Source organism: Sesamum indicum, linkage group LG5, assembly GCF_026168435.1.
Source record: "Sesamum indicum cultivar Baizhima isolate 11 linkage group LG5, ASM2616843v1, whole genome shotgun sequence".
Taxonomy (NCBI): Eukaryota; Viridiplantae; Streptophyta; class Magnoliopsida; order Lamiales; family Pedaliaceae; genus Sesamum; species Sesamum indicum.
Genome location: NC_142661.1, coordinates 20,493,953 through 20,521,721, shown reverse-complemented (window position 1 = coordinate 20,521,721; position 27,769 = coordinate 20,493,953). Strand labels below are relative to the sequence as shown.

At 34.4% G+C, this 27,769-nt stretch overlaps 2 protein-coding genes across 5 annotated transcripts; one reads left to right on the top strand and one right to left on the bottom strand.

Moving 5' to 3' along the window:
- The first annotated feature begins 9,372 nt into the window (after positions 1-9,372).
- Positions 9,373-13,059, top strand: LOC105161562 (putative anion transporter 3, chloroplastic). The gene is made up of 8 exons (XM_011079291.3): positions 9,373-9,939; positions 10,589-10,815; positions 11,011-11,359; positions 11,454-11,498; positions 11,809-11,955; positions 12,191-12,328; positions 12,463-12,496; positions 12,620-13,059. The coding sequence occupies exons 1-8, from the start codon at positions 9,508-9,510 to the stop codon at positions 12,787-12,789; spliced, it is 1,542 nt and encodes a 513-aa protein (XP_011077593.1). The 5' UTR covers positions 9,373-9,507; the 3' UTR covers positions 12,790-13,059.
- A 1,349-nt stretch (positions 13,060-14,408) lies between these two features.
- LOC105161563 (uncharacterized) lies at positions 14,409-26,444 on the bottom strand. Of its 4 annotated transcripts, none has more exons than XM_088880541.1 (18): positions 26,071-26,444; positions 24,490-24,702; positions 23,359-23,491; positions 22,549-22,700; positions 21,450-21,533; positions 21,284-21,346; positions 19,735-19,866; positions 19,451-19,660; positions 19,130-19,249; positions 18,974-19,023; positions 18,247-18,409; positions 17,990-18,130; positions 16,736-16,858; positions 16,505-16,603; positions 16,132-16,221; positions 15,923-16,004; positions 15,049-15,179; positions 14,409-14,960 (listed from the first exon to the last, which is right to left on the bottom strand). In XM_088880541.1, the coding sequence occupies exons 2-18, from the start codon at positions 24,643-24,645 to the stop codon at positions 14,820-14,822; spliced, it is 2,070 nt and encodes a 689-aa protein (XP_088736667.1). In that variant the 5' UTR covers positions 24,646-24,702; positions 26,071-26,444; the 3' UTR covers positions 14,409-14,819. The 4 variants fall into 4 exon arrangements, with proteins under 4 accessions (XP_088736667.1, XP_011077594.1, XP_020549505.1 ...); XM_011079292.3 differs by having other exon boundaries at positions 17,990-18,133; positions 26,071-26,442; XM_020693846.2 differs by having other exon boundaries at positions 17,990-18,133; positions 24,490-24,679; positions 26,071-26,442.
- Between the last annotated feature and the right edge of the window lie 1,325 nt (positions 26,445-27,769).

Sequence of the window (27,769 nt, the reverse complement as noted above, 5' to 3'; positions counted from 1 at the left end):
AAATTTTAATATATCACTGTTTATTTTTTAACTCATTAATGAAACTTATTTCTTTAAAAGAAGAAATTCTAATCGATCATAAATGAAAGATACGTTTACTTTATTAATTGGCGGATTGCCGTATGTAATCCCAAGCGTTTGAGTGTTGGTCCCGATGATTGTAATTAGGTTGTGTGTTTGTCAAACTCCCAATATCTCTTGTGCTAACTCTGGCTCGAAGATGTCTTTTCAACTTATTGCTTGGTTTTCTTTCAAAATTTTCGTCCAATTTTCTCAATTTCGGATCAAATTCAAGTTCACATGTATGAGAAGATTATGGTATTCAACTAAGTAACAAAAAAAAAAAAAAGAAGAAGAAATAAACAAAACACCAATCCTAGGCAACAACGCCAAAATTTGATGAGTGTCGATACCACAAAAAATAATTTCTATGGACACTTTTTTAGAAGTAAGAGTAGGATCGATTCTTCAAGGATTGACTTAAGTCGATTCCTTCAAAAATAAAAATAATTGAGGGGGAGGGGGAGTTGAGTGTGAAGAGAATAAAAACTAAATTAAAGTAGAGAGAAAATGAAATTAAAAGGGATAAATACAAGAGAAGACTTTTCCGGTTAAGATCGCGTTCATACTTGATCCCATTGGTTGATTATCGATTCAAATATAACACTCGTTTAAATAAATAAACCAATTATGGTCATTGATACAACCTCATATTTTCTTACATTTTCGTCAGTCAAACTACAACCGTTGGCTAAATTCCTAATTAATGAACATCCCTGGGAACTTCCACAAGATTTAATTCATCAACAACATTAAGAATTAGAAATGTCTTACTCTAACTAACAAATTCCTACGAGGATAATTCATTTAAATTAGATCATGCACTCATCATAACACAATTAGCTACTATGACATAATTAATCATGTAATGTTGCTACTGATTATTCAACTAAATAAATAATTATACGGATTTGCAAAATTCAATTAGCAAAGCAAACCTTCTTGATAATATACAACCGGCCGCATTATTCATAAATAAAATATTTGTAGTAAGAACACAGAGAATAACATGAATACTTATTTTAACGAGAGTAGTAAGCATAAATTAGATCTCACAACATTAATTTAGGAATCATGCAATCACCTTTAACCTTAACCAAAAAATAAGAAAATTAGCATAATATGTTAATAAAAGAATACACTAAAAAAAAGTGGAATTTCATTAATAATATTAAAACTAAAGAGAATTCAAAGTATAAAAATGATAGATTCAATAATGGATATACCCTCCTATTTATACTATAAGCATCCTACGAATCTAGACATAAAAGATGGTTAGGCACATAATTGACTTTGAAAATGTTAACAAATCATTCCTTTATATCAGCCAAATATCTCAAAGGATTCTTTCCAAAATCATAGAGCAATCATCCATTTTTTTTCAGCATAAATCACGTCTTTTCTTTTTCTTCAGAGTTGACCACAACATTAAGCGTGGGCACGTCTAGTTGGATTAGCAAATCTGTCACTGTCACAATTTATTTATTTCTTCCTTAAATGCCTTCAATTGCCGTTTTTAGCTCAATTTTGTCATTTTTACTCCTCATCATATCTTTTGAGTAAAAAATGTAATGAATCCATATGATTAGGTGTATTTTAACTCAAAAGAAATGTATAATTATCATCAAAATATGATAAATTATGCACTTATCACAAATTATATATATATATATATATCCTAAAAGTAAGTACAACATTGGCCAATTCGTTAGCATTATTCCAATATTTTTAGCATTTTCAAAGAACTTAATAAAGTAATAATTTAGTATTAATTCATCATTTAAGAAATATGTATATAGTTGTCACAATATTTTGATGTTCTTCAAAGACTTACAGTACCTATTGAAAGTTCAGGTTGTGGGATATATAATTTATGAAAAAGAATATATTATATATTATACCATAATAATTTAATAATAATATTATGTGTATATTTTCTTGAAACGATATACTTTTTTCGCGGTTGCTAGTGTGCCAAGTGTCAACAAAGTAGTAATAATAATAATAGCCGAAGCCAATAACTCATGCAAGAACTATAATGAAAACGTAGAGGCTATTAATAGTCATTCCCCCCCCCCCCCCAACACACATATATATATATATTATACGTGCAACTCAAGAAAAATCACAAATACCCCCTCTTATAAATACATTATTTCCAATCAGAAAAATATAAATTTTGAGTATTAATATTTATGTTTTTACTATTTTGCCCCTGAAATAATGGGCCAAATACTATAAACTTAATTAGCTAGGGATGATTACGCTAATGATGGTATGGGATAAACGGACGCCAAAAGTAAGATGGAAGGATGCTTTGAAACCAACACTGCAAAAAAGTTGAAAAAACATAAAGCACTTTTGAGTTGGAAATAAATGCATATATATGCTTTCATAGAAAGAGGTGAAAGCATAATGTTCAAAGTCCGCCGTAAAAAGTTTGGGTTAAAAAAAGAAATCATGAAAAGGCAAAACCATATATATGTTCTTCAGTCTTTTTGGTAATTAGAGAGTTAGAGATAAAAATTTGAAAAGAAAAAATGAAGGGAAGAAGTAATAGGTAGGGATATATATATATATGTCTGAATGAGTCCAAATTGTGTTTCCTGGGGAGTCGCCCAGAAAAAGAAATAACTCTGCTGCTTTTCTTTTATTCCATAATGGATAAACAACTTCAACATTTCAGTTTATTTTTTCCATTCACCAAAACAGAAATGTTGTTTTTGTCTTCATCATTTGGGAAAAACCATAAATATTTATTTCCAGTTTTGTTTACATTTTTATATAAAAATAAACATATTTTATGTATTTTATATATATTAAATTACAATGTTAAATCAATATATTTTTAATGAGAATATGTATTCCGATTCTGATTACCATTATGAATTAAAAGTAAATCTTATGAACCCAATATAAATTACTCAATAATATCAAAAACTGACTAATTCTTACCGAATAATTCACTGTATTAATTAATTATATAATGTACACAAATACAAATTACAAAAGATATATATATTTGTACACAAACATTAAAGTAATATAAACAAATTAATCATTATGTTACCCTTTTAATTAATTTCAATATATAATTGGGTGGAGCATTAATTAATAAAGACCTGTGTCCAAAATTATTGTCAAAAAAATTAAATACCGTTAAAGATGGTACAACAAGAACCACTAGAAAAAGAGTTTCCATGGAGGATAATAAAGACCCAAATTAATAATATTTAAATTATCATTTATTTAATGCATTAATTATGCGCAGCCTCTACAAATTCTAGCCCATTTAATTTCTCATAAAACAGCAAGACCTACCACAATTTTAATTCTTTCTCCCCAAAAAATATAAAAATTAATAAATAAAAAGAAGAAACTCAAAAAATATTAATTATTTAGGTGGTCCGTACTCTACACGCACTGAAAATTACCGATTGCTGCTACTGCATGAGTGCCGGCGCCCTCGTGTATTCATGTACGTATGCATGCATGTATATACCTCCTCCTGCGTATGCATGTCACCTGTCAGTGTGTGTATTTTGATGGTATGTATGTGTATGCGGAGGGCACACGTATTTCATTATTGTCTGCTGATCTTGTGGCTGTCAGAAATGATTTGTAAGTCCGTTTTTCAATTTATTCTATGGTAAGTAATGGGCCGTGACTCACCGCTAAGTCACGAGTAAAAAAGAAAGCCCGCTGGGTTAGAAATTCTACCGTATTGGGCCCACTATCTTTCGGTTGTAAATCACGGGGCCCATCAACTCTCATTTAATGACAAATGAAAAGAAAAATAAATGGAAAAAGGAAGAAAAGAATTCACCAAACACAGCCCATGTGGATGTTGTATATATCAATGTGCATGGAATTAGACGTAAAGCGATTCTCTGTCTGTCCTTACCCCTTTTACTTTTATTTTTTTTTTGTTTTATGTTTTCTAATCAAGAGAAGGGAAAATCAAAGAATATATAAAGTATATAATATTTGTCTCTCTATCTCTAGGGCTTGTCTTTTCATGTTCTTGTTTGTTTTTTTTCTATTTCATGTACTTAATAATAAATAATTTTCATGGATAAAAGATTTTGAGACAAAATTCTCTTCTTTGTGGGGTGGGACCTAATCTTACCCTCCCATTCCCATTTGAATTAATTTTCAATAGAAATTTGTGATCTCACACCACCAACATTCATACCTAATTCATCATTCCACTAATTGCCAAGTTTGCTTAACACAAGTGTGAGATTAATTAGTTTATTAATCTAGCAAAGTTAACATAATTGAATCTGTAAAATAGATTTTTATCTTTGATTTAAAATAAAGAATTAATTAATGTAGAGTCATAACATGTGAATGAAATAATGAGAAAATGGAAAGGTTCAACTGATTTGGCGAGGGCCATTATACATCAAATAATGTTGTGTTTGTGGGGTGGATAATATTATTGTCCATAATCACAAGCACAATATATAATATTCGCATCTCATCAGAGCTACTCTCCTTGTTATATATACCCTTCTAATTGGTGCAATTCTTTTTCTATTTATACTTGGAATCATGATTATATTATTTTTAAGAAAAAGAATGAGATGAACATGCAATTACATGTGATTTAGAGGGCAGAAAATTATAAAAAGAAGACTATACACACACACACACACATATATATATATATATATGATCACTTTCTTGAGCGCAGCGTTAGTGGCATATATATAGGGATGCTATATATATATATATAGAGTGCAAACAAGTGATGATCATTGGTGGAGATGAGATCATATATATAATCTTCCACATGCAAAGATTACTGACTAAAATTGATGAAATTAGTGATCCATCAGTAGTGTAATGATGATGATTGTCCGTTGCTAAATACATAGCTCCTGCTGCTGCTAATTACCTAATAATTAACAAAGTAGGAATATATAATAAAATAGTTTATATTTAGGATGATGATGATGAGGTCCATGGCAATTTGGCATGATTGGTGCAGTAGCACTGAAGGAATCCCAAGAAAGAATATAGAGTTTGGCATGTTACTAAAGCAAGACAAATCCTAATTAATTACCTCAATTAATTATGTACAACAGTTTTCTTGGGGATTCACAAATATTCCAATTATAAATCCTAAGCTCATGATCATCATTTTAGATCCTGTCTCCCCTTCTCATGCTTCTTTTCTTGTTTTCTTTATATATATATATATATGTATCAAAAGAATTGCATGAAAATCATCATTCTTTTATATATATATATAGATAAGACTTATGTTCTGGTCCTCCTTTAGCTGCCTGCCTACATAGATAGATAGATAGCACCACATGAATAGTTAATCTTTGATGGCTGCTTAATTAATTTGCATTGCATTGCATTTTTCTCCATTCACAAATTCTATTACTAATGGACCCTACAAACAACTTTACACTCTGGGTATATATCATATCCTCCATCAATTCCTTTTTAACTCATCCTTCCAATAAGCACTAATCAAAGTTATAAATTAACAATATTCAAAATTGCTACTATTTGCAAAAATATTTGACAAGTGTTTGAAATACAACTTTACTAATAAGTTGTAGAAATTGATAGAGGGTTTATTTACTTTTTAGCTTATAACAATAAAGCTAACAATTATACATAAAAAATTTATTTTCAACAATAAACTGATAATCATTTATTTTAAATAATTTCTATACTTGAGTTGAGTCCAACACACTCACAATAAAAAGAAATAATGGGAAACTCCCTAAGGATTTTGTGTATTCTACAGTCCAAAGATTGAAGTAGACCAACTTTAAGCCCACTTTCAAACCTCAACTTTGGAAAATGAACAAAAATCTGCAATACATATTAAATTCAGCGCCAATATATATCATAATAAAGTTGGTGCAATGATTCCTCACTCCTACTTTTTCTACCTCAAAAAACACCACATTTTTATCTAATTCCAAATTATTGCATCATCTCTCCTTTTGAACCCAAAGCCCTCAAATGATGTTCTGATTCCAGAAAGCCCAATCTCTATGCAGGCCCCTTCAAAGTTTAAAACAATCAATCAGGTCTCAGACATGATTTCATCTGAGCCCACCAAGTTTTAAGTTCTAAATATAACAGAAAGATTGCACCGCCGCCCAGTCTCAGACAACGTTTTAGGTTTTAAATACTTTGGAATGTTAATTATATTTATATCCTTTTTTTGAAAATATAAAATTATACTTATATATTTTTTAAAAATTTATTATTTATATCTGATCCTCTTATGTTAGGGTTTGAAAAATGTTGATGTTAGAAAAAATAAATTGCATAAATTTTTAATTTTACTCATAATTTAATATTTTTATATAATAATTTTGTATTTGTGAAGAAAAAATGTAATAATATTAACCTCACTTTATATATATATATACATGTTGATGCACCCTAAAATTATTGGGTCAAGCCCACAAGTTAGGCATACTAGCCCAACCGGTTAAGAGCTCAACTGGTTCATCAATAGGACAAATAAGGGCCGATCAACAGAGAAGAAAGGTCCAAAGGCTTACCTCATACTTTACTGAACTAACAAGCCCAAGAAACAAGCTCATTCCAGCCGGACACGTCACTATACAGTTGGGTGGGCACTTCATATAGCTTGCCAATATATTTGTACACATTATTCTAAAATATTTTCAGATGGTTCCAGGTAAATCGGGTATAAATGAACTGAAAAGTTTATGAATAATTAACTCCTGGAATTGTAGGCAGATTTGGCATAGTTTTATCCAGCCCACATATCTCAACCAATATTTATCCAAACCTATAACGGTTTGTTGCTAATGAAAGCCAAAGCGAAGAGCTTTTCAATGTCTTATGACACTCAACAATTGACCTCATATTCAATTTTGTATAAGCCTATAAATAGGGGTCTTGTGCAGGTTCTAGGGCACGTCTTCAACATCACACTCATTCTCTAACTCTCACTTTCTTGCATTATTCTCTCTCGATTTTTAAGCTATTTAAAGCTTATATTTTGCACTCCATGAAATATTTATCACTCTCACATCATATCTCATCATTATTTTCACTTTATTTCAAGTTTTTTTTTTATTCATTACTAACTTAAACATCAAAGTACTAACATCTATTTTGCAGGACTAGTTTTAGGATTTTAGGATTTTCTTGAAGACATTTTGACCCTTGTGGTAGGGCTAAATTTCTGGTACGCATATATACATATACATATATATATATATATATATTATATTATATTTATCTCTTTATAAATAAAAAATATGCATATAGATGTTAAATGAGGGGCAAAATTTAAAACTTATGTAAATTTTTATGCTTACATCAGCACTTTCTGTCCAAGCCCTTAAGGAAAGGGGTCATGTATATGTTTGTTTTCGTCCAATAAATGGATCTATCCATTAGTAAAATTCACATAATTTGTTGGCAACAATAAAAATATTGAATGAAAATCAATATATACCCTTGATAGACTTATTACAGGTTTACTACAAGTCAAATAAATTTTTTTCTGATCAAACTATTCTTGTACATCTTTACATGCTAATACATGTGATGAGGTACATTTTTACACGTATATAATAGTTTGGTCAAGAAAAAATTATTTGACTTATAACATATTAGTAATAAGTCAATTTATGATAAATTAAAATTTTATTGACCTCAACAAATTCCATTTTTGGCGATCTAAATAATTTCAAAAAAAAAAATTAATAACAAATGGATTTATTTATTGAAGGAAAATAAATATATATTATATTAATACTTAATTTTTAAAACTACAAAAAATATATGGACAATACCATACAAGTACTTAATGAATGGAGCCCTCAATATGTCTTTTCCAAATAGTGTACGTAGTTTCCGCGTTACCAATAAAAAAGACCAAAGTCATGAGTCATGAGTCATGCCATGCCAACAACTCTAATTTGATACCAATTGTTAACGTAATAACATGGGATAAATGTATTTTTTTATTCTCAGACATAGAAATTTATGTGATTTTGGTCCTCAAATATTTTATGATTGCAATTCTAGTTCTCAAAATTTAATTTTTTTAGCACTTTACATCCTTCTATTAAATCTATCATCAAAACTAACAGATTTTATCACATGCAAGCACGAGCTGCAAATATGTAAAACATTGGCTGAAGGGGGGAAAGATTAGTGTTCCTCGTTATCTCAAAATTCTCTCCTACACCAGCACTCTCTTCTCGTTCACTTCCCTACCCCTTCCCCGCCGCTGCTCGCCACCCATTTGTCGCCATTGACAATGTTTTTTTAAGATTATTTAGAAAATTTGTTGCTTATATTTATTTTGGTTTATTTTCTTTTGAAGCTTGAAAAAAATAGGAAAAAATAAGTGCATTCAATAAAAATTTGAAAAATACTATAAAGTGAGAAGAAAATAGCAATTCTTTTTTCATTTTAAATAGATTTTCTGTTAACTTTAACGGAAGGATTAAAAGCGCTCAAAAAAATTAAAATTTGAGGATCAAAATTACGACATCAAATTATTTGAGAATCAAAACTGCATAAGTAATTATATCGGGGGACCAAAATCACAATTAACCCTAATAACATCAATCGTATGGGGCATGATAATAGTGGCAGGATAATCAAATGCTCAATATTTGACTTCAGAAATTATATATAATGTCCACTCTCGTTTATTTATTATATTTTCCTGTTTGAATAATAATTTCTTAAATTTAAATATAGCTAGATACGTTGACTGTTATATTTTAATTGGTTGGAATATATAATTATATGTTTAATGAGTGATACAATTAATCACTATTTTGAGAAAAAAGACTTTGTCTTAATCGTTATATTTAATTTTATCGAGTTGTTTTTTTATATATATATTGTTGGGAATTGGGACTTTGTCTTAATCGTTATACTTAATTTTATCGAGTTGTTTTTTTATATATATATTGTTGGGAATTTATCCCAATAGTAATGAGGCCAAATAAATAAATTCGAATCAAATTATTACAGAAATGACATGGGTTTGAAAACTTTTATATAACTTTAACTACAAATTAATGAATAAATAATCAGATATGAATATACAAATTATAAAGCAGTAAATCTCAATAGATAATTGACTTAAAAGTCAGATCCAACAAAAAAAAAAAAAAAAAAAAAGCCCAAACACTACCAATGACCGGCAACCTTTTACTATTGCTAAAACCCAAAACTCGGAAAGCAACGTCACAAAGACCCAATAAAAATAACTGAGATTTCATACTTAAAATCATTAAGAATCACTTAGAAACACTTGAAAAATCAATACCTAAATCTCACTTGTCCTGGCCAACAAACTAAGTTATAGAGCTCCACTCGCATCATGCCATCATTATTTCTTTCCATTCTCTCTCTCTCTCTCTCTGTCTCTCTCTCATATACTGAACAAAGTTTCTCTCTCATCCCATGGCATGCATTACACCCACGAAATTACAGCTAAATTCATCCAATATCCCACGCCAGCCCACTTTCCATTTGGGCTCGATCAGTAATGGAAACTTTCATTCTTCTTTTATACCAAAAGTCCAAAAGAAATTGCTGAAATTTCCCTTAGCCGGTGGGAGGAACTCAGGAAACCGAGAGCATTGGTTTGTGGAGAATGAGAAGAAGAGAAGAGGTGGCGGTGGTGGTGTTAGGTGCACGGCTGAGGGGATAGATTCGGGGTTGTTTGTGGCGAGGAGAGACGGCGGAGTCATGGCGGAGGAGAGGTTTAAGGTGGTGGCGCTAGTGGCGGCTGTCATGTGTTTGTGTAATGCAGACAGAGTTGTGATGTCGGTTGCCGTAGTTCCTCTTGCTGCCAAACATGGCTGGAGCAGTTCTTTCTTGGGCATTGTCCAGGTACCCTTTTCGTTTTCAATTCTTAATTATTTTCTTTTCTTTAATATGTTTGAGAAAGTGATTTGCTTTTTTAGTGGTTCTTTTTTTTTTCTTGGTGCGTGGGGGTTGGGTTTCTGATGGGAATGGCCTTTTCTGTGTTTTGGTGGTTGTTGAGAAATGAGTGTGGTGGTGGCGTCCAGCAGCCGCCACACATGAATGTACCAACCCTCAAGTCTAGAGCCCACTTATTGGTTGACAAAGGACCAAGTCAGAGAGTTAGGAAGACAAGAAGTTTTTTTTTAAAGAAAACTTCTTATATATTTAAGGAGTGCTTGCAATATTTCTAATTTTGTGGCGGAAATAAATTATAGTTAAAGCTTAGTAAAATTTGTAACTTTTCAGAAATAAAAGTTAAAAGTGACAACAAGGTTGAATTTTGAGTGTTTGGAAAAATAATTTAAATTTAAATATTTTTCAATAACTCACCGCAAGTGGTAGTAAGCTGTAAAATAAAAATACTATTTTCATCTTATTTTCAACAATAAGTTGATAAATCTATATTTTGTGCATCCTGATTGTAAATGATATACATGCTGTATTTCCTCTTAGTTGGTGTTGATGATTAAGTATATTGCTGATGGTATAATGCTACTGTTTGATGCATGCATAGTCATCCTTTCTATGGGGATATATGTGTTCCTCAGTTATTGGGGGAGCCCTGGTGGATAAATATGGAGGAAAAAGAGTTATTGCTTGGGGTGCAGCTTTGTGGTCTCTGGCTACTCTCCTCACTCCATGGGCCGCAAATCACTCCACTGCTTCCCTCTTGGCTGTTCGTGCTTTCTTTGGGCTCGCTGAAGGGGTTGCTCTACCCTCAATGAATAACCTTTTATCAAGGTAATTCGTTTTGCCTGTTACCTCATAAACGTATATTCTTGGAGAAGTCTTGTTCTTGTTCTTCATGTCATGCTTGATATTCAAGTGTTAGTGTCTAACTAGGCCAAGACAGAGAATAATCCAACTTGAGATCAATGTTGATTATCAAATGTGCACTGTTGGTAATGCTGTTCTTGTGTGTGTGCCTCCTCTTAGATGGTTTCCGACCAATGAACGAGCTACTGCTGTTGGAATATCCATGGGAGGTTTCCAGCTGGGAAACGTTGTGGGATTGGTCTTAACTCCCCTGGCAATGTCATCAATCGGAATCTCTGGCCCTTTCATTCTGTTTACATCTCTTGGATTTCTCTGGCTAATGACATGGATTAATAGGGTCGCAAATGATCCACAAGAGAGCAATTCTATCAGTAAAGCAGAGTTGCGATTAATTCAAGCTGGGAAATCTGACTCTCATGTGATCAAGAGCAAGCTTCCATCCCTGGCACTCCTTTTCTCAAAACTGCCAACCTGGGCAATAGTGTTTGCTAATATCACTAATAATTGGGTTAGGTTTCTTCTTGTTTTCAGATTTCACTTTCTTGCCCTTCATATTTAGAAACTTAAATTTTCATGGCACTGATATATCTTCTTGAATGCAGGGCTACTTTGTTCTTCTATCATGGATGCCGGTTTATTTTAAAACTGTGAGTGACATTATGTTTATGCAATTGTCGTTTTCTCTTTCAGTTTATGCATGATCTTTTCACATCTAAACAGCTAGACTATCAAAAGAGAGAAAGAAGACCTGCAGTACCCACATCTTCCAAGTAAAATTACATGAAATCATATAATCTATACTATAGGGTCTATTTTCTAGTCTTTTTCCTTGAATTTTGTTCCCTGAACAATCTTGATAATATATAATGCAACCCTCAAAAGAGATTGCCTTACTGAGAGCGGAATGCTAACTCATGATCATAATGTTGCTGAATATGTTTGCTGCTGATGTATTAGGTGTTTGGTGTAAACTTGAAGCAAGCAGCTTGGTTTAGTGCAGTTCCCTGGGGAACAATGGCAATCTCGGGCTACGCTGCTGGGGCAGCATCAGATTACTTAATCAAAACAGGTTATTCAACAACATCAGCCAGGAAAATCATGCAGGTAATAGAAGAATATCGGACAACGGTTATCAACTTAACCTCTTTCTGCTATAACAATCTTCATTTCTTTTCCTCCCCAGATGTAGAGCTTATTGCTTCACTAGTAAAAAGTTATACCCCGCCTCCGATTATATGTATTTATAAGTTCCAATACACTTGACAATAGGTTCTTTTTCACTGAAAATCATGTAAAAGAAAATCTAAAATAGTTGTGTTGAATATCATGCTTATGGCAGTCAATTGGTTTTATTGGGCCCGGGATTGCATTGCTCTTCTTGAACTATGCAAAGACTCCATCCATTGCTGCCGTATTTATAACCATGGCCCTGAGTCTGAGCTCTTTCAGTCAAGCTGGCTTTTTACTGAATATGCAAGTAAGTGTTTGGCCCCTTAGTTTAAAATGATGTTTTCAGATTCAATCCTTAAACCATAGAAGAAGCTAGTTCTGCAGTGAACATATAGCTTAATGCGGGTCAAATTGATGTTGATCTTTCAATTGTTTGATCAGGACATTGCACCACAATATGCAGGATTTCTTCATGGTATAATACCTCTTGACCCACTCCAGAGATGCCTTGTCTGATCAACGAACACGCATTACTGTTATCTGTTTTAGTTAATGCAATCGTACATAAAATCACTCTAACGACAAGTTTTGGTTGCAGGGATCTCAAATTCAGCTGGAACGCTGGCAGCAATAATCAGTACGATTGGAACAGGATTCTTTGTACAGTGGCTAGGATCCTTCCAAGCATTCTTAACTCTAACTGCTTGTCTATATTTTGCCACAACTATCTTTTGGAATCTGTATGCTACTGGAGAAAGAGTCTTTTAGATGGTAGAACCATATCTCATACAATTGAGTAAGTGGAAAAGAGAAGACAGAGTCAGATAAATTAGCAAGATTACATTCTTGGACAACAAACGAATCTTGTCCCAATGCATTTGCTCAGGTTTACACTAAATACTATAAATATGGTCCCATTATTCACATACTCTTCTTGGATCTCAAGTCTTTTAAAGACCATATTAGCCATATGACAATGACAATGCATTTTATTTGCCAGTGGAAACCTCTGGCGAAAATTCGGTCTTTTCTGAATAATGCGGAGTTGAATACAAAATCCAATAAAAGCTGGGGTAGCCTAGATGGGAGAATATTGTTAGTAGTAAAAGCAAAATTGTTGTACAAGCTCGTTCCCACCACACATCCCGAATTGGTTAGGCAAAGACATGAAAATTCTAATCCGAACTCAATCTGGCAAATTTGAACCAATTATATGGCAAGTAAAATGCACTTATCGTGTGATAGGTGTATAACTCAGAAAAATTGACCAATTACATAGCAAGTATGATTCACTTGCTTTATGATTAATTTGATTTGGTCAAACCAAGTCCGAATAAGAATATTCCAGCAAGGATATTAGGATGTTTTCAAATGAAACCTCCAACCTAATTTTCTTCTATCACATAGAAAATGAAGTTTGGTGGTAGCTACTTCTTAGGGTTCTCTTTATTCAGAGTGTTATTTGGCAGATCTATATATATAGTGATCCGACCTAACTTAAAAGACTGAGTTTCACACAAATAGAGATCGACAAACCAAGAGGTTGGTCGATCTATTTGTTCCAAGAGTTTCCAGAAGTCAAAGTATCAAGATTTTCACCGTCTGTTAATTCTTCAAATTGTAATATTTCCCATCAAGATCGTAATCAACTTCATAGAAAAATCTGATCTGGGATCAGTTCAAATTGCTTGAAAACATGAGCTTTAGGAACATGGAAGGAAGAGTTTTGGCCGGTCTATATGTGCCAGCGCGCAAAAGCAGCAACGAGATGTTGTCGTTTTGGTGGGACACTTTGTAGTCTTTTGTGCTTGAGATGTAATTTCATGATTTTTGGACTGATGCTTGCTAGTCAAATGATTTAAGGAAATCGAAAGACTAAGTAAAGAGGCCTAGCCCTATGTTGCAAGCATACTGATTCTATCCTTCCCTACTGTTTCTGGAAGACATAGTTGTAATACAATACCATATTTAATTTGTAATACATGAATTGAATTCAGTTCAGCTCATTTCATTTCATTCATATTCTAATCTAGTTTGCACCTTCACTAATTTGACAAGTACCCGCACCTTCACTAATTTGACAAGTACCCGCACCTTCACTAATTTGACAAGTACCCGCACCTTCACTTAACGTAGCATTCATTTGCAGTATTGCCATAACTCTCTTGGCTGCCTAAACTTGACGAATGCCTAATACTAGTATTTTTATGAAAAAAGCATTAAACAATTCACAGCTACTAAGTACTGACTAAACTTTTTCAAACATATCCATCTAATTCAATTGTCCCTCAATAAATTCAACATAAGTTCACTAACAAAAGGCCTTGCCTTCCACTGGTCCCATGCTACCAAGAAATGTTGACAAGTAGAAAGAAACTCATCCACTCTCACTACAAACAAGCTGGCATAGATGAGTCGCAAGCGTTCAAACGATAAGCCTATATTCACAATAACAGATTCATTTGAAATCTAATTATTATCCTAAAATCTACATTTTTGGACAAATTTAACGACAACTATTTATAAGCCAAAAACGAACTGCAGCTGGAAACAATAATATACAAGGACAACCTATTAACTATTCCTACAATCTAGATCCCTATGAGAAAGAAACAAAAGCCTTACAGAGGATCTTAAAAGTGTGCCAAATCCGAAAAGGATACCACAAATCAGACACTTGCAATGCCCTAGGATTATCTATGCTGGCGCTTCCAATAATATCACCAACTGTACTCGCTCGTACCCAGAAACAGACAGTAGCTTCATCCAAACAGATGTATCCCACTTATTACAAATGTTCATCTACGGCGTGATGAGTTGTGCTGGTGGGCTTTGCTCTCATTCTGTATCCTATCAGCATACATTGGCAGGCGGATTATCTCATTGATCTCGTTCAGCAATATGTCCTCAGTGATATTGTCCCTTATACTTCTCATAACCTGTTTTCAGTTTTGGACCGATAAATGCTGGGTGTTATATCACTTTCAAGTATATTACTATAGGAAGACTGTAAGATGCAGAACATACCTTCTTGTAGGTGTTAAATTCATTAGGGGTCCCTTTATCTGTCCTGACCCTCATACACACCCATACATCTTCCTCAGAATCCCAAGAACACTCAACAATCTTACCCGAATATGATGAGGGATCAGCGCCTTCTGCAAGCTCATAGAGTAATAGCCATCAACAGCATATCGTGATGAGTAACATCGAGATTACGTAAACAACAACTAAGCCACATAATCAAAGGAATCATAAAAATGAAAAACTATCAAAAGAAACAAAGAGTAAGAAGAGATCCTGAGCAACAACAAACTTTGCCAAGTGATGCCCAAATATTATCTATTATTTAGCTCATGCTGTTTGTTTCCTTTCAATAGCTACATAAATCACATTAAGCACTAGGAATAAACATGTCCTATCAAATGATTCATCAAGCGATAAACTCCTCTCCACAAAGGAGATTTTAAACTTTATATTTGTTTCTCCCAAAATCACCTTTCACTTATTGCCACTTAATGAAAAATTGAAAATGGTTACTTTATTCCCTACATTATATACAAGAGTTTCATTTTGGACATATTGGATTCTTATGATTAGACCCCTAAACAAGGGACATCTTCATTGAAATTTATTGTTGGTTCCAATTTCCACCTCATAAAATCAAAGCTGAAGCATCCAACTGGCACTTTAAAAAGAGGGAGGAGAATCTAGATAAGAGGCTCTGAAGAACTGTATCAATTCTACAGTTTGATATTTTACCAGTTCATCTTTTAAGTGATGCAATGTTCTATTTTGCAGCTACCATAGAGTCCCCTTTTTAATCAGGTAAGGAAGCAGGAATTTCAACTCTAAAAAGCTACACTATTAGACATTAGGAGAAAACCAATGCACTACTAACCAGGAAAGACAACCCTATTCCCTTCCATTAATTTCTTCTTCCCCCGTTCGTATAGAAAAAGTGATTGGCGATCGTCAACCATCTGTTAGCATAAAGCAAAAGACAGATGCACATCAAAAATAGATAGCATATCAGAGATAAAGAAACTGACAGCCAAATAACTTTGCACAGGAGGGGGGGGGGGGGAGATCTTAAAGTGCGGCAGCAACCTCAAAGAGAAAATCCACTGAATTCATTTCTGGGTATTTCCACTTCAAGAGGCCCTCATGTGTTCGAGGAACATAAGGATCATCCCAACCCTGGCATACAAATGACAATAATAACTATTTTTATACAAATTAATAACTCAGCAACCATCAAATAGTCCATTCCACATTTTCTAGTATATTTATTATCTTTGTACAATTCACCCACTCATCCTCTGTACTCTTCCTATTAATCGTAATGCCAAAGATGGACATGTTAAATAGGATCCAATCAGAGCTCTTTTGGCTCGATAATGCTAATCACACTCCAAAATTGTTAATGCAAAAAAGCGGACCATAAAATGGTTAATAACTGTCGTCCCAAAGGTCCAAGCACCTGAAAAATAAGCCCATCTGCTGCATGTGACAGCTTCGGAATAAATCCCTTCAGAAGTTTTGTAACAGTAGAAAGCAGCCAAAAGTCTTTCCTCCGTACCTATCAAAAGTTTAGGTAGTACCATAAGAGCTCAAGCAAAGATGGACAGGTAATAAAGACAGACAATGAGAAGGAGAGAACAGGCACAATGGAGGAAGAAAAAAATGTAGAGTTGTGATGATGATTGCAAACCCTGAAAGGTTCCAGATCATATCTATAATAAGGATTTTGGCTCTGGTATATATGTTGTCTTTCGATATTACGCGGTTCAATCACTTCCTTCTCAAGCATTTTCCAACGTTCATAAAATGGCCGCTGCATGTAAACCAGATTTATATTAAGAAGCATAATCATCCAGAATCACAAAAATCATAAGAAATCCAGCACATTCAAAGAGGACCTGTTAATTGCAGAAAAGAACATGAAACTTATAAATTTTAGGTTCTGAATGATCAGTAAGAGTAGGTAAGGGAAACTAATGTTAAATGATTGAGATGAATAGCTCGCTGTAACTACAGAAATGATACAAATCTTTCCACAGAATACAAGATAATTCCATAAGGAAGTGTTCCTAAGTGCTTTCAAATTGCAGAAATAACAAATGTTTCTCAAAAATCAACAGCCACTATAACCTGAATATAACCCATTTCTTCAAGAGAAATCAACAATAGCTGGAAACTCATCAGTAGAGAGTCAGAGTGTGCATGAATATAATCTTTGAAAGTATTCTATATTCAAGTTGCTTCGTTACAACCTTGTCATGTCGCTCAAACCTCATCAATGTCAAAGATCATTTAGCTCTAGTTGAAAAAGGAACAACATTTTTATCCACTAACAGCATTGCACAATATGAAGATTTCATCTCAATGAATAAACCAAATGCATCACTTTTGAGGGTACACACAAATGTTTTCTTCTCCTCTAATGCTAAAAGGAAAAGAAAGGAAAATAAGGTAATGGTATCAAATCCTCCTTAACAGCTGCATCCAGAAAGAGAAAAAACTAAATGAATAACAAAGCACATATCTGCCAGGGCAAACTGTGTTGTAATGAGTGTCTAGAGACCCCTTATAGGTGAGTGAAGCCACTGCATGTATAAAAAATAATCCCATGCAATGGAAATGAACAAGTTCCCACATTAGAAGTCAAATACACAAAATATTGATCAAGTAAGTAGTTCCAACCAAATTAAACTAGACAGATAAACCCTGAACTTTACTTTTTACATGTATTTTTGTCAAATGATCAAATTAAACCTGGAATAGTAAAAACAGAAGAGAGCCATATTATTTACAATGCAAGCTATTACCAGAAAATATGGGCATACCTACTCCCAACAATTTTCCAAACACAAAATATAAAAGAATAGTAAAAAATTGGAAGTACTGACAACTCAGGGATACAGGCAGCAAGAGTGATGGAACTCAAGTAAATTTTTAATATTACCTCCACAATGGAAACCTGATTAATGGCCATCATATCGTAGATGAGGTATCTTCTTTCTTGCTTCTGTGAGTCAGGCATCGTATCAATTACCATCTCTCCATCAAGTAAGGTAAAATGATGGTACATTTTCTCAGCCATTCCCTTCTGGTGAAACAAATTGCAGCAATTAATAATATCATTGGAGATAACAATAAAATTTACAAAGCTAAAACCATATGATACGAAGATATTCCCCATAAGAATTAGCAAATACATACTTCATTAGCATGTCTGCAAGGAAATCGCATCTGAACCCTCCGAAAATTAAAATGTCTGTCTATCAAATAACAACCATCCATAGTAATTAGCATCATATATCTCGTTCCATCAGCTTTCCATGTCGCATAGTAGTAACGTTGCCTTAACAATTGTAAATTGTCCCTGGATCAATAATTGCCAATAAAGTCATTAGCAATTATAATTATAACATTCTGATCTTATTTCAAGCTAGCAAAATCAAATTATAGGAAGCACGAGTAAAGCCAATTTATTCAATTCAGATGCAATAGCATTTTATTTGTGAGGTTATCATAGATGTTCAACTATCAAACAAATCATGTACTCATCTTCAGTCCAGACTAGCATCACAAAATAAATGGAAGCATCAACTACAAATTTACTTCTACGTTCAACCCAACCACCCAGCCAAAAAAATTTTGAGATGATGTTGTCAATGTAAAATGTTAGCTATCATACACTACTCAAGTACATTCATGACTGGGCAAACCACCCAATTTCATAGGTTCCTCAGCAATGGAAAGCAGTGCAGGAAAAACAAACTTCCAAATTCACAGTCCAAGGCCTTGATTCTTAATCCCTTAGTTCTGGAGTTTATTTTGGTGACCAGACTACTGCCAGTTGGCAAGAACTAAAAATGACAACTGTTAAATATAAATAACACAGCCAAACTAATTATCATAAATCAGGAAGAAGTTGACTGAACACCTGTTAAGAGAAACGGGGTGTGAGCCAGGAAATTGCTGAGGTCCTCTAACCTGTAGTACACACAGTCAAAATAAAAAATAAACCATTGAGAATCTTCAAACATACTGCACCGGACCATTTGAAGAATTCAAAATGAGATACGCCGAGAGAACCTACCCCTGCAGGCAATTTCAAGGATTGATAGCAGAACTGCCGCATTGCGACCTCTTGGTCGCTAGGAACTTTATCTCCCAAAATATCATCATTTGTCATGACCAACTGTGTCTCCTGACTCTCCTGAAACATTACGTGTTCAAAGGTTAAGGGAACAACATTGTTGACTAAGACTCGGTGAGAAAATTTAATAATCAGCCACTGTATAAGGAACTAAAGTAGCTCCCCAGAGTGGCAGTTCCAACTTTGGAACTTCTATCCATAAACATGTACAAAAGACAGTACCAGAAAATATTATATTCTTTTACAGAGCAGAGAACATACATCTAAAGGAGCTGCAGAATCTCCATCATCATCGTCGTCATCTGGCAATGCATCACCATTCAGATCAAGATCAGAAGATCTTTTCCACTCTGGAGTTGGAGGACAAACAACCATATCTGGCTTTTTCTCATGATAGAAATTGTACAAAGCATCAATGTAGTCTGGTTTATATATCCCCGGTGGCCGTGCATCAGAAAATATTTTTATTGCCTGTAAAGAGCAACAAACTTAACACATACCATTGTCTTATTTCATACAGATGAAGATATAACGGACCTGCTTACCTGAGTGACAGATATAGGCAGTGTACGCATGAGATAGTGGATAATCATAAATCCTGTACGATTATGACCATGCGTGCAATGAACAAGAATATATTTTTTTGGTTGCTTTTGCCGAGCCAGAAATTGTGAGACCTGATAAAAACATGTTCACCACTTATAATGTCCACATCTTAGGATATCTAGAAGCAAAGATTTTATTATGAGAAAGAAAAATTTGATAGTCAGAAACCAAGAAACTTCACCAAAGCATGCTGTTAGCATAAGAATAAGATTATAAAAACAACAAGATCGAGTCCATAAGCAATAGCATGTTTCTAGCTCACATATAGGAAAGAGATACTTCTAAGGTCTTCATTGGAATCTCTGCCCCCCTTCCAAAATCACCTACCAATCTGACTCAATAGTGCGATTTTCTACAAATCGCCAACTATGTGATGGTTCAACTACTTACCGCCTATAGCTACACCTCAGTTTAAAGCAGGGAAACTTGAATTCAACTGCTGAGAATGCTAAATATACCGTGCTTCTGACCTGCTACTTTTTAATTTTATACTGAATTATTTTTTTCAAATTATAAAGCAGCTATAAAAAAACCAATGTAATGCATACTGTCAGTGATTTGTGGTGGCATTCACTCGGTAAAGCTGAACCACGCCACTCCGAAATTTCGATAAATTAATTGAATACACAAAAACACTATACTGAATGCCAGATTGAATTAATTGGTTCTGATCCAATAATTACTGAACTTTTTTCGGTAAAACTAATATTTTGTTTAAAAAAAGGTACATAGTAAAAATAATAATTACACCTTTTATTTTATTTTTTTATAAGTAAAGTAACAGAGATGATATAAAAGAACATGCATGTGAAAATTAAATATAAAAACAATATTTTGGTATTTGGTGCAATTCAATAACTCGAAAGTGAACCAAATACCGAATTTTCATAAACATGAAAACCTAATACTGAACTGAACTTATCAATTCAGTTTCAGTGTGTATCAAATTTTATTTCAGTTCGGTTCGATCATTTACCAAATTGCAACCACCCCTACCAGTTTCAGAAAGGTCTCTGACCTAGAGATACTATCATGTATAGATTTCTTCTAATTTGTTTTGATGTTCCAAACTTTCTTCTTTGTAACTTTCCTTAATAAAAGAAAGGACAGAAAACCAAAAATGAGAAGATATCACTGTTAGGAATGACGAATCACCAAAATTAGGGGACCGCCAGTCAGGAGTCATTACATAAGTATAGAGCCCCCACATCAAGCACCTTTTAGATATACGCCTGCATCTTTTCTCCGTGCTATCTGACTCAAGAATATCCAACACTAAAGATTTCTTTTTTTCCCACTAGGAGATGTCTCATGAGGGCTTGCTAAGGTAAGGAAGAAGGGGTAACAGTCATACTTGAAAAGCCAGGAAACAAAGTGTTACGAGCTGTGTAAAAAGTTCAAGATCAATATAACGATACACATATGAGAACCAACAATGGAAAGATTGTGCAGACTATGAGGAGAAATGGGTCTACAAAACACACATACCTCGTAAAAGAACTTATTTACAGACTCATTATCAGGCACTGAATCACGCCCCTTGCATGCTATCTGAATTACAATGCAAATGATGAGGAGCTGAAGAATCACAAGTCGAAAAGTACATGAAATAACAAATTAGTGTTCAAGGAGGCAAAGGAACGAAGTAACATACCTTCACATGTTTGATACCTTCTTTCTTCCATTCATTGAAATTATAGTATCTACTTGAATTGGTAAGATCAATCACCAAACCAAGCTGAAAATATTAAGTAGAAAATTGAAATAGTGCAGTTGGTACAAATAAAGTCTCCTAAAACTGCAAAATGGAGGCATTATTATAAATTGATCACGCCATAATAGAGATTTAGAATAAATGCATAAAACAGATGATGATGTATCAACTACATATTTGGTTACAGACCCAACAGTAACTGCCTAGTCTCTTGGTATCATAAACCAACACTAAACAAGCATGCATACGCGTCTCCATCACACTTCTCCACCCCCACCTCCGACACACACATGAGCATGGACCCACCAATTCTCTTCTTTAATCAATTAGACTAACATAATTTTTTTGACTATCATGAGTAGACATAAATACAGAGAAATAACTATCATCAAGTTCACAAATTTTAAAAAGGTAAGCACACACATCAGGTGGTGAAAAATTGGCAGCAATCTTATAATGAAGCTAAAAAAGGATGACTTCAATACGTCAGATTGGGAAAAAGCTTCACTCAGTTACTTGCATTCTGTAAATGACTCACACAATCAGCCCAGAGATAAACTTCCAACTTCATCAAATACATTTTATCCAAAGGACAAGGAAGTGCAAAAGCAGTATACTCTTGATGAATGCCTTCAGCCTGCATGGACTTCCAAGCTAAGCAAATATGGTAGGGCATTTACCGCGATTGGTCAAGAATTAAAATAGAAGAATCCGGGGCCACCTATTTGCATGTTTAAGCTCAAGATGTCCTTGACTTTGGTCGATAAGTCAATTTAATAGAAGCCCACTCCAAGTGACCAGGAATAACAGTTCTCTGGTCTTGCAGTGGTGTTACGGAGTATCATACCAATTGCACGTTCTACGACCAGCATCATATCATAACATATTTTCAGCAGATCAAATTAATATCAGTTACTGTTCAAGTACAAATTCAATCTTTAACATTCCTACTGTAGTGAAGAATGTTCTAACTAGCAAAATGTATTTTGAAAATAAGATAAGAACAAAAATATCAACAAGTAGCAATAGATTTACCCACCTTTCTTCCTAAAACTCTCTGTTGATGGATCACCTGCCTAAATGAATATCTTCTACCAGGGAGAATACAGTCATTGAAAGATTCACCCAAGGGAACTTTTGAAGGGATCAAACAGCCTATTTCCTGTCCAAAATTAGGGCAGTCTAACCAGCCTGCAGTGTGAGAAACAAAAACTTTGTGATAAAATAGCAATAGTAATGGAGCAGAGAACTCCCGATCAAAACACTTGATGAACAGACAGAAAATATATTTATATAATGAATCCACAGAACACAAACCTCACAAAATGATAACTGCTTAACCATAATCACCAAAAGAGGAAGGGAAAACAACTAACAAACAGATATCATGTCAGAAAGTGGAATACCAACCACTGAAAAGGACTCAAAGGGTAGGAACTATGTTACAACTGAATCTGATTACCTTTTTCTTTTATATATAATATGATAACAGGATACACAAAATCCATAATAATCTTCACTGAACTAAAACTTGTATCAGCAGCAGTAAACCACCAGATCTCTGGATATATTCACACTAGATGATTATGTACAGCATTAAATAATCAGTTCAGTTGAATGAACAAACTCGTCATCATTTTTCACATAAGAGCAGAAAGGTATATAGAGAAAGATTAGTATTAGAGTCTCTCTTGGAACTCTTGGGAACCATTCCATCACGATCCTTAATGCTCCTTAGAAAAGGGCAAAAGGTACATGAGGAAAGATTAGTACTCGGAGTCTGTCTTTGCATCCATGCTACCATCCAAAACACAGATCCACAGAACATAATTGAGCAGTAATAATTCACCTGGAGGAAGTTTACTATTAGGTCTCTGTCTTTTTGCTTGATACCCATCATCACGCTGAGCTGGCTGATACCCGTAGGATGGTCTGTCATCAGGGCGTTGCCTTCGTAAACGCTGAATCCTTTCCTCACGCTCCTGATGCCAGTGAACACATTAAAAATCATAACAAGTCAGCAGAGATGATTTCTGTTTCACCTTTAAATAAGAGCAGCAGCATTCATTCAAACAAATAAGTCAAATGAATCATTTAGAAGTATGCTTCTGAAGGTTCTCCTTGTTGCCCCACTATTTTTATCTGCTGCAGTACATTTATTGTCAGCAAGAGGAAAGGCAATCAATTTAAGGAATGAGCCTTAATAATACAACTGTTGCAACAAATTATGATTTGATGAAGACAGACCAAAAAAAAAATTAAGCATCCGTAGCATTAAGATTTTCAGGGAGTTAGTAGACTGAAAAGGAAAAAACAGGACCAGACAGCATCTAAAAGACATCTACCTTAACTAATATACATGCCATACAAACTAGTAAGCATGGACCAGTAGGACAATCCCTTTATAATCTCTTGTCCAAGGACCAAGCAAAATGGATGCATGATAGACTTCTAATGCACGCCAAGTTAGATACAACAGCAGACTTCTTTTCAGCATATTAAGCAGGCCTGTACCGAACTCTTCGCAGAAAGTACTACATGTGTTCAAAAAGCATCCAACAAAATGTTGAATTCATACTTCTGTTACAAAAAGACAGTTGTCAAGCACAGAAAAATTGACAAGAAGTAGAGCTCACACACAACCACAGTGTCAAAAGAAATGCATATATATCATAAGAACTTGAAATCTGAAAATGCATATTAGGATTTATATCAAGATCCACAACCCAGAACTGGAGTTCTACTTCGGTAATGCGATACACTCAATCAGTAAAATGTGTACATCCTCCGATAAGTATTAGCTAAACTTATCCTATCAGGAAGCAAAAGTTCTTCAGTGGCACCAAATCTACTGCAATGAAAAATATGCATACCATGTAACCTTAAAAACCGAGCATAAACATGAACGGTGAACCTTGTCTAGAAAGAATCGAAAACTATCTTGCTCAATGCTGTAACACAAGATAAGGCAGAAAAATACCCGGCGTGAAATCTGAACTGCACTCTCCCCATGTGACACATGTTCATTGTAATCTACATGTTCTTCTAGTACATTATCTTCTTCCGACTGTGGTTCAGGAAACACTTCATCCTCTTCTGGTTCAGGGGAGGCATTCAAGTCCATGCTGGCAATCATTCAAGTCCAATCAGAAGCATTTCCCGATGCACCACTGAAGATTATATTGTGGTCTTACTGCCAAATAAATTATTATAAATTCATTGCCTAGTCTAAAACCGTATCGAAGATAAATGTAGTTTAGAACAACACCATATTAACTTATCCCATCACGCCACTGATAGTGTCAAGTGAAGTGGGATTTCAATAAGACTTGGACAGACAAAGCGCCAGAAAAATACACCTTAGTCATTACTCAACGACCTTTCCAACCACAAACATTATCTTTTAACTATGACCGCCCTTCCTCTTTTTAACTATTCTATACAGAGAGGTTCTTGACATTGTAGCAGAAAATGGGTTTATAAAAACTCTTATTCAAAATTATAGTGATCTACTGATAAAAGATATAAACCGCAGTTTTTAATTCAGAAAGACAGAGAACAGAAATCATACCAGTGAGCTCATACATTCAATGGCATGCTCCAAACAGTAGCAGATAAAAAGAACAAACCCAAGCAAGTGATAAGTCAAGTCATACTAACTAAAGTCAGCATAATGTCTATCCACGCCAATCAAAATTGAATGCGATTATAAGTATTTCTTCAAGAATTAACCATAAAAAAAAAATGGGGTATCGAACTCTCCTACCCTGCATAACTAATGCAAAATGTTATGATCTACCTCAAATCTCAGAATCAGCAAATCTTAATAAAAACATAAATTATTCAATGACCAGGGTCAAACATACAGTTCCTTAGAAGCATAATAGAATTGCAGCAGCTTAGCTAGCAAACAACTCGATCCCACATTTTAAGTTCTCTGAACCAAATAATACATCAGCTCTTTTTGAATGACAGTGGTAGATCCTTATTGAAATCTGAAGAAGATTGAACAAAACAGGCAATTTTGATAGTGCACAGACAGCGAATGTCTCAAGACTCTGGCAGAATAACTCAAGAGCTGATTAGCTCTTTTACAGTTCAAATAGTTTCAATCAAATTCAATAAAATCGCACCAAAACCAGACCCAGTAGATTATTTTTGTGGCCAAAACAGATTCTCCCAAACTCGGTAAATAATAAATACCATTACGACCACATTACAATTTTTATTCATTAATTTCAACTGTTTTCAAACAAGACCCAAAAGTGCACAATCTAAAACTGTCTGGTTTCTTCTTTTCTCTGCAAGTTCTTAAAAAGCAACATAAACCTCCATCCTCAATTTCTAGAACTTAATTCATCCGCTACTCCCTTGGCTTTTTTTCTTGCGAATAGCCGTTAATCAGAACAAATTAAACAAATATATAAGCCCTGGAAATTCAAATGCTTTTTACAAAAAGGCTAGGGGAAAGAAAAACTCATATCGTCAAAAACATTCTCCCACTAAATGGGAAAAAAATAGAACAAAAATCAATACTCCAAATCAAGAAACGAGCTCCAACCTCAAGAAAAGGAGCGACCAAAATCGAAACGCGCCAGCGGTAAATTCTCACTGAAAGTCTTCGAACCACCGGTCAGGCGATATAACCCCCCAGTAAGAGAAATTAAATCAACCCAAACTCCCCGGGCACAACTAAAACCCTACAATCGAACATAAATTAAATCGCACTTCAACTTCACAAAACCCTAGAGAGAGAAATAAGGGCCCGTCGTTGTAGAGAGAGAAAGATCGCGGAGGGATGTAACTCAATCCATGAGGGAACAGGGAGAAAAACGGCGTCTATTAAATACGTGAAATTACAGAGAGCCGTTGATATAGACACACACACACATACATACAAATAATATATGTAGGTATATACACACATATATATATATAGTTCAATCGCTGTGTTGTTCCGATGTTATGGTTACGGCATGTGGAAATTGTAAAAACCATAGATTTGAGGGGTAGATATGTAAAGGAGTACCTTCGGCCGCGTGATTTTCGAAACAAGTGGCAATACCGTAATTAAACACTCGGAGAGTGCCTTCACGTGGTACCTAATTTATTTTTTACAATAATAATTATTTTATTAGTAAAATCGATAAATTTTTACTAGCTAATAAATTAAATATTTTGCATACTACATGTAATTTTTTAAATCAAATTAAATATATACATAATTTATACAAAATCTTATAACAATAATAATTATTATTATTTTCGTGAAATCTGATTTATTTTTTAAAAAAAATATAAAATGAAATAAATTGAGTATTCTAGTGATATATGGAGAAACACAATTACTACTCTAAAAAAAGGAAAAGATGAATGAGGTTGTCTGAAAATTGGTCTTGTTTGGTTCCTGAAGTGGAGTCTGATAAAAAGTGTAAGCATAAGGAAACAATTGAAAAGACTTGGGGAGGGAGTATAGTGTCATAATAATAATACAGCCAGGTCTTTTGGATTCTAATCACAGATGATGTTGATTTGATTGCCATTTTCCATTTTCCATTTTCATTGAACACGGCACATAACAATCGCAATCCTTAACCCCATTTCGGATTCCCATTACACCAAAAAGCATCAGGGACCCAGAAGGGAAGTTGCATATAGACGACAACTTTTCAGCTCCTAACTTCCAGACAAATCACAACAAATAACCTAAGATCAGCTTTGAGTTGCAAAAAGTCCACACACACACTCGCTGTGTTTTCTGATCAGCAGTTGTTCTACCTACACCCTCCTCTCTCCTCTTCTTGATCATAGCTTAGTACAAGCACCACCGTCCCGCCACCACACTGGTGGCTCATGGAGAGTCCCACCATATGCATGCCTCACCATCCTCTTCCCCACTACCTTCACCTTTCATTCACCCAACCCCTTGCTCTCTTCCTTGAAAGTTCTACTCACAAAATCAAGAAACCCGATTTTCTGGTGTTCCCGGCAATGATGGCTCTGGGGTTAAGCGAGATGGGTGTCTGATTATGCAGACTATGGTGGTTCTGGTGGCGTGCTGCGGCTGGGTGTTTTTAGGTCTGTGGAACAGTGGTGATGATTGGTCGGACAATTCATTAATGGGCGGGGTACCTAGAGCTGGAAGAATCATAAGTGGCATCTGGAGAAGTTTGGGTAAGGTTAAGCAAAGAATAGAAAGCTGTCATTCGGGAATGCGTTTCTTTTGTTGCATATGACATGTTTTCTGGGACATAATAGCA